Here is an 8,187-nt window from a genome sequence, read left to right on the forward strand (position 1 = left end):
CCTGGTTGACTTGGGTTTTTGCAGGAGCTGCAAAACTTTATGCCTGCGTTCAGCCTGAGGGAGAGAGTGAGGAAAGGTTGAGAGAAGGTTAAACGAAACAACTAAGTGGAGGTTTGAAAGGAAAAACACATAGTTGCAAATGTCTACTCAGATACTTTCTGGCTTTTACTCACAAGCGCATTTTGAAATATGAATTTTTGGAATTTTGGTTGTTTTAATTTGCATCCCATGTTGGGGGAATAGCTTGAATTCAGCAGAGGTTGACCCCACCTGCCCTGTGTGTGTGTGTTTCTCCTGTAGGGTTGAGCTGTGCTGAGTATCAGCAGGCGGGGAAGGCCTCATGCGTGAGTGTCAACTGGACGCTGGGCGACTCACAGTTGGAGGTGGTCAACACGGCCACGGGACGGAGACGAGACTCAGGAACACCCTCGCGTCTCTGCAAGCATGCCCTGTTTACCCGCTGGAGCAGACTGTTCCGTAAGGTGAGGACAGACACAAGTTCAAACGGGAGCGGAATGAGCTCCAATTGATCAGTTGGGAAAGAGGGAAGGGACTTGGGAAGGTGTCTGGTATAAGTTTATGTTCTGCATGTTAACGGACTTCCAAGGCTTCAAAGTTGCAATAGATAATTTCTTTCTTAGATTTCTTTCTTTGTTAAATATTCACAAGCACAAGCCTGTGAAGTCGAGCACAACTCAAAAGGAGCATTTCAGTGAGAAACATTCATTCGTCATTCATTCGTCCCAGCGCTGCTCACACCAAGCTGAAGATCACACTTCATAGAAACCTGATAATACATGTAAGCACCTTAAATCAGTTCACTTTCAGATACTATTTCAGATGAACGCAGCAACTATTGTGGAGTGTTTTCTTCACTTCTTTACACCTCTAACTAGCCTCTTCTTTATAGTAATGGTGGCTGAGGTTCATGGATATTATAGTATCTAGAGCCATGCGCCAAACCCAACTTATAAGATCAGACTGACTTGAGATAATTGAAACATGTCCTACAGTAGTGATGGTGAGGACAACAGCACATGGCTTTCTTACATTTAACTCTTAAGTTATGTTAGTAAAGTGCAGCTGAACCTAATATATGATAGCTCTGCTCCAGTTAAGAGTCCCTGGAGCTTAATACCAGAGCACACCTCTATGGAGTGCAGCTATTACTCATATTATAATTACACCTACTTTGCTTGTTTGCCATGTCAAAATATCTGCTGTTAAAATGCCGTTCCAATTTAAATGTTAATTAAAAATCACTTTCAACAATGTATCTTTTGGTTTGCTGAACAAATAATAAAGATGTAGAATTGAATTAATATGAACCTAAACAGTACTCAAGGTAGTTATGTGAATAATAGTCTGTGGTGCCACTTCAGTCGACTCTACTCTAAAGCTCCTCTGCTGGAAAGCGAGAGGCATTACTCAGTTATTGTCAAAAACAATATGCGCTCCACTGACGTCAAGAATACACACTCCCAGTAAAACAGAAGCATTAACTACAGAGACGTGTGCCAACATCCACCCGCCGAAAAAGCACAAACACGCGTATTAAAGCCGGAGTGGCGGAGTGGCGGAGCGGTGTGGCTGCAGGTGAACGCTCTGTAGAGGAGATGTGGAATTTCCTTTTTTTCCTTCCGCCGTAGATAAATTTGTCGGAGACGCAACATCTGCTGTCTATGCGGCTTATCAAAAACCGGCAGATCTTTTAACAGCAGCACACACACACACACGCCCGCTGCACTTTCATTTCCATTCTGAAACTTTATGTAACACACACTGCCTGCATCGCCAAATGGCGGCCGTTAAAGCATAATGACTATGAAACCATAATTATTTGGAGAAGTACTCGAGGAGGCCCCCACCCTAAGTGCTCCCTGTGCGCCGTATATAATGGCCACGCAAGAGCAGTCGCACTAATCTCCAAAAGAAACTTTTGCTCTCTCGTTCTCTTTCTCTCCACTTGTCTCTCTGCCGATCTTCATTGTTTCCCCTCGCGACAAAAGGAATGCACAAAAAAGCACAGAGAATGTTCAATTGCTTGTGAAATTTAAATGGGGAGATTACACAGCTGTTGAAGCCCCCCCCCCTCCCCTAACCCCGCTCACCCCCGCCACCTCCCAACCCCACCCAAATGCATTTGTGCCGGCTCATTCGTTTTATTTTGCTCGCTCTTCTTCTCCCCCCCCCCCCCCCCCCCCTCCTCCGTACACACAGAACCTTTAGCCTCTCTGCCCCTGCTTTATTCCTCTCTTCCTTCTCTATCTTCATATCTGCTCTCCTGTGTGTGTGCCTCTTATCTGACTCCTGATCACTCTCTCTCTCTCTCTCTAGTTGGGGGTCCACGTGTCCGGCTCGGCCGACCGCCAGCTCATGTACTGCGAGGCCAAGATGGCGGCGCGTCCTTACCAGACAGTGAAGCAGCAGTGGTTCAGGTCTCTGCAGGAAACGGGCCTCGGCACCTGGGTGAAGAAACCGCCCGAGCAGGAACAGTTCCTGCTGTCGGTCTGAGAAGAAGAAATGTGTGTGTGTGTGTGAGATAGAGGAGTGTGTGTGTTTGTTTAACCTTTATTTTTTTAGGGTAAGATGACTCCATGCTCTTCACAAACACCCTGCTTCACCCTGATACACCACTTCATGCCTGAGAGTTTAAACCAGTACAACCTCCAAACTCACCATCACGTGTGTGTGTGTGTGTGTGTGTGTGTGTGTGCCTGCCACTCCATACAAAAACGACAAGAGGAAGGTCGAGTGGACAAGCTGAAAGACTTTTTCTATGACTCGCCCTTCTTTAAACAAAAACACACACTGAAGCACACCTCCCCCACCCCATCACCCCCCCTCCCCCCCATCACCTCCCCCCTCTCCTCAGGTGTGGTTCGGCTGTCAAGAAAAGGTGGGGTAACCTTGAGCAGAATGAAAGGCAGCCGCTATCTTGTCATCAGCTATTTCCGGGCCCCAAGGCTCCTGCTGAGGAGCGGAGCCACGGGGGAGAGAGAGATACAGAAAAAAAGGAAGAGAGAGAGAGAGAAAGAGAGGGGTCCACGTCCAATTACCGGCCCTGTCATGGTGACGGGTGATAGAGGAAGGAGAAGCAATGGGAAGAGAGAGGCAGCGAGAAAAAGAGAAGGACAGGCATGATTCAGACGGGCCAGCCGCCTCACCTTCTCCTCTCTCGTTTCTATCATTCTCCCTCTGACTCACCCTTTGACTCCTGATTTCCTTTTCTTTCTCCTTTTGTCTCCCTCCGTGCATTTTTTTCCCCTCTTCTCTTCCTTCCCCCAGCCATTTCACTCGCCTCCTCTTTGTCACTCTCTCCTCTCCCCTCCCTGTCTGCCTTTCAAGCGCAGCAGAGTTTAACACGACACAGCGACAGGTTAATACACCCCCTTTTTTTCCCTTTTCTCCCTCCTTCCCGTCCTCACCCCACTGGGTTAGAAAGAAGGAGAGGAATCAAAGCGAGGTACATAAACGCAGCCATTACAGCTTGCCTATGTACAAGTGGAGGTGATGATGGAGGGAGGGGAGCGGTTTCCTGTTTTTCACTCCTCTCCCTCTTTCACACCAGATTTATTTCTTCTCCCTCTTTCTTTTTGACCTGGACGAGCTCAGTCCTCTGCCTGTTGCGGCCGCGGGTCTCCGTGTTTCTAAATCCAAGCTCTTTTGTCACCAATAAGAGCCGCTTTCGGTTGTGACTCATTAGCGAGGCCTTGTTGACCCGATCGACTTGTTCTTTTTTCTCTGTGGTCATGACCGCCCTGAACAGGTAATAGCCAAGGTGGCGGAAAGTTTAGTAACATCCCCCACCCTACATGCCCTCTCCTCACCGTCAGCGCTGTGGTTCCATTTGATTTGGAAAACGCCTATTTTTGAACACACACACATGTACAAGTCAAAGACGAACAATCAGCATCCCTGATCTGTACCATGTGAATTTGTACCTCACACTTTTTTATGTCTTCGCATATTTCACACCCCCACCTACTGTGTGTGTGTGTTTGTGTGTGTGTGTGTGTGTGTGTGTGTGTGTGTGTGTGTTTTTTTTACGCAGCTCAGTGTTTATACTCATTATGATCATGACTGTGTTGTTCTGTCATCCCTCTCTCTTTCTCTTTAAGGAATTTAGATGAGGCAACCAAACTGCCACCAGCATGGCTCAGTCAGCAGTAAAATCAGAGTAGTGAGAGTGACATCTAGTGGTGTTTTTCTGTTTCTGTGGCCTCTGCTCCCCACCTGAGCCCCCCCCCCTCCTCTCCTTCACCTCCCCTACTCCCCTCACCTCCCCCCTGTTCTTGGCAGCATTACCGGTGAGGATACAGTATCAAGTGAAACTGTAGAGTAAGATCAGTGTGAGTTAAAGATGATGTGACACACGGATGGATTTACACAGGAGCTGATAGCTTGATCCACATGTGACCTGCATCTGCATGTGTCTCTTGTCCAGTCGGCCAATTAGTATTTCTATTTTTAAGATTCTATTTGGTGTTTTTCTTTAAGTGTCAGAGTTTGTCCTACACTTAATAGATATAAGTGGGTGAGTCTGTTTTTTGAAATTTTATTTGCATTTGTTTAAGTATGCGGCACTAAAATATTTCACTATTATGTTTTTCAATTAAAATTTGATTTAAAAAAGAAAAGTAATAAAACGGCCAGATGTAGCATTATTGATACCATTAAATACCTTTCTATTATCAAAAGCAACTAATGTAAGATTATGTTTTAGGAGTTCATTAAGTGAACCATTAAGCTATATGTCAAATATTAGGCTCCCCCCCCCCCCCTTTTCACTATTCTGGTAATCACTTAATCACATGCATGTTAGACCTTTTACATTACAATTAATACATGTTAGAAACTGTGCAGCTGCTCAGAGCAGAGAATAATGTTCATATACCCAAAACATGATCTAAAGTGAGACAAATCCTTTTTTGTTAAATTTGGTATTGATCTTATTATTGACAGTATTGATATTTTACATTTTGATCCACCCACCTACAGTCTTTTGTCCCATGATGGCCAACGTGCCATTTCAGAGGCTTTTTTTAATCAGGACAAGAGCTCAATTGTGGACATTCACTTTTTATGTCATGAAAATGACAGAAGACAAAGATTTTGGCACAGTATAGTGTGTGCTAGTGGCAGCTTTAATAAATATCCCAGTGGAGCTCATACCTTTGTTTACACCTGAAAATCCTAAATCTGCTCCACCACAGCAGCAAAGATCAGGTTTTGTGTAAATCTGGTCTGTGTGTCAGAACAGAGTAGAGTAAGTGTGTCTTTCATCTGTATGTGGTGCACAGTTTTATCATCTGGGTGTCATCCTAACATCAGACTCCACATTGCTCATCCACACATCTTACGTCACGTGTCACTGGAACACCTCGCGTCCTCAGCACCCATGACGACAGATTTGCAGATTTATTTTGAGAGATAATAAATATAAGGCATGTCTGAATGGCAATATTGTATCTATGAGTTTACATATGTAAAAACAAATGTATAGAAGATGTTGACAAAGATGTGAAAGAGATCCTAAAATGTCTAATTATGATGTAAATTAAAGTATATGAATAACTGCTGCTAAGGTCTGTAAATTGCACTTCAGTAACAAATAAAAAGTGAATGTTTGTACTGTATATGTGAATAAAACCACAAAATCTTGTAATTTTATCTTGGCTTGATTGGGTTTTTTTTATTAATCAGATGTTAATGTCAATTTATATGTGATTTCAGAATGATGGGTAACAGTATTTTACCTTCTCTAGTGACTAATACACTTTTTCCACGTCGTCAGCTTGATGATCACCTGTCTGTCTGGCGCTGGGCCTCAGGAGCATCCACACTGATATTAAAGAGGCCTCCCTCCTCCTGACTCTCCCAGGGGAAATCCGTGAGGAAATGGTTATCTCTGTTAGCCTCGGTGGCAGGTGTCATACAGACCAGCCACCAAATTAGCCTGGAGGAAGAATGAAGCGAGGAAGAAGAGAAGAGGAGAAAAAGAGGAGGGGGAGAGGTTTGAGGTGTGCTTCCTCAGCAGCATCCACCCTTCCCCCCCTAGGGCCTTGGAGTCGGCTGTGTGCTCTACAATAAACATCATAATTGACAATTTGCTCCAGTGGCTGGTCACGGCCAGCCGGCTATAATCTAATGGACGAGGCCAGAGAGGTAAAACGCCACCGAATATTATCTCCCTCAGTGTCACGCTGCTCCTCAATAAAATCCCAGAGCCGTAACACTAAAAATGACACTTATTTCAACATGTAGGGTTAAACCAACCTACTGCACTTACATAAGGTGCTTTTTGGTATGCTCCATCTCTAACATGAATGATATCATTGAATTTGGTTTACATTTTAACTGTGAAGGGCATCATAATAAATAATACATATAAATCAAACATTATCTTCAAATCCACCAACATCTTTGTGGCACCAAATGGTCCTCAGGGTGTAAATGACAGTAAATATGGCAGCAGGGGCAGGAATTTACTAAGTACACAGTCCAGAGGGAGATACTGTATATTATATGTATTTTTTTATAGTTACTCATTACATGCTACATCAAAAGGTTATGTAAAAATATAATTTTATAATATTGTTTAAGATTAAGTTTTGGCTTGTGGCCCTTAACAAAAAACTTATATATATAGAGATATTATAAATCAGTTGTTGGCAGCTACCCCAAAGTGATATTTCGCCACTTAACTTATTTTAGTTAAGTATCTAATTGAAGCCTAAATGATCCAATATTAAACAAGAGCAATTGAAAATAAATTAAGCAGAACTTTTTCTTGCTTCCTACAGCAATACATTATCTCACAATCCCACTGATTCAATGTGTGGCCCTTTGTAGGGCCTGACCCCCAGGTTTGAAACCACTGGACAAAAAAAATATTTTATCTTAGCTTTGCTTTGACCATCTGTAACAAGCCACTTACTCAATGCATCAATATTGCACTCTAATAATGTCATATATCTCTTTTTTTTTTTTTACACAGGGGTAGTATTTTTACATCTGATTACTTTAAACTACATTTTGCTGATAATACTTTTATTTTTAATTAAGTACATCAGTCAAAAGTGTTTACTTGTAGTAGTATTTTTAAATTTCATGCAGGTATACAGATACAGACGTGTGTAATTAAGTGGCTAATTAGACATGTGCCAGTACATTTGAGAATGCCAAACATTAGTATAGTATTTTTACATTTGATACTTAAAATAGTTTTTGCTGAAAATATTTTTTTATTTTTACTTAAGTACACTTACAAATGCCAAACTTTTACTAATAGTGGAGTATTTTTTACATTCGATACTTTACCTACAGATAATACTTTTATTTTTATTGAAGTACATTTTCAAAAGCCAAACTTTTACTTCTAGTATTGTGACATTTAATGCATGTATACAGATACAGGTGTGTGTAATTAAGTGGCTAATTAGACATAAGCTACAGTATCACATCAACACAATTTTTACAGACATTAAAAATGACTCACATTACTGCACACATCTCCTCTTGCTGAGAAAATACTTGAGTCAAATTGAACTTCAAACAGTTTTCCACAGACATGTTTAACATGGCACAATGGGGAAAAGCACAGGTGTGAATAATAAAATGAATGATGGGCTGCTTTAGTTTCAGGGCTGCCAACAGGACAGAGTCATCGTTAATGTTATTAGTAACACCTGTGCTTTTCCTGCTGTGACTAATGACTACTGTGACATGCAGTACAGTAGGAAGGACACTGTTTTACTACAACTTACAACAGGCTACGTATACAGCTGCCCTTGAGCAAGGCACTGATGATTCTGAAACTGAAACACAAGATAAAACCTTATTAATCAAGCACTTAATGTTAGGAAAGTATATAGATGTAAGAGTGAAGCTGCCATACGGCTTCTTTAAGCTAGAGGACTACTTAGCAAGGAAAATTAACACTTACTAAAAATATTACATGTTGTATTAGCCGTTCGTAAAATAACAAAGATTCTGTTCAGTTAAACTATTCATAGACCTTCTGGTTCCCCGCTCATTAACACTAAAAATTATTACTTCTGCCAACCAGACTTACCTCCAGATGAATAAAGTGTGATTTGCAAGATAATAGACATAGAAAAAACACCAAATGGTGAGAGCGGTTTGTGTTAAATAAAATGAAAAAAAAAAAAAAAGACATGAGAG

General features: G+C 41.9%; 1 protein-coding gene across 1 annotated transcript in view; it reads left to right on the forward strand.

Moving 5' to 3' along the window:
* Positions 1–2,514, forward strand: part of adarb2 (adenosine deaminase RNA specific B2 (inactive)) — a 167,311-nt gene extending 164,797 nt beyond the window's left edge. Inside the window, exons 9-10 of the mRNA XM_062441363.1 lie at positions 301–482; positions 2,338–2,514. Of these exons, the coding sequence (XP_062297347.1) occupies positions 301–482; positions 2,338–2,514 (359 nt within the window). The remainder of the gene's footprint in view (positions 1–300; positions 483–2,337) is intronic.
* The last annotated feature ends 5,673 nt before the right edge of the window (positions 2,515–8,187 follow it).

This window comes from Scomber scombrus, chromosome 20, assembly GCF_963691925.1.
Source record: "Scomber scombrus chromosome 20, fScoSco1.1, whole genome shotgun sequence".
NCBI lineage: Eukaryota > Metazoa > Chordata > Actinopteri > Scombriformes > Scombridae > Scomber > Scomber scombrus.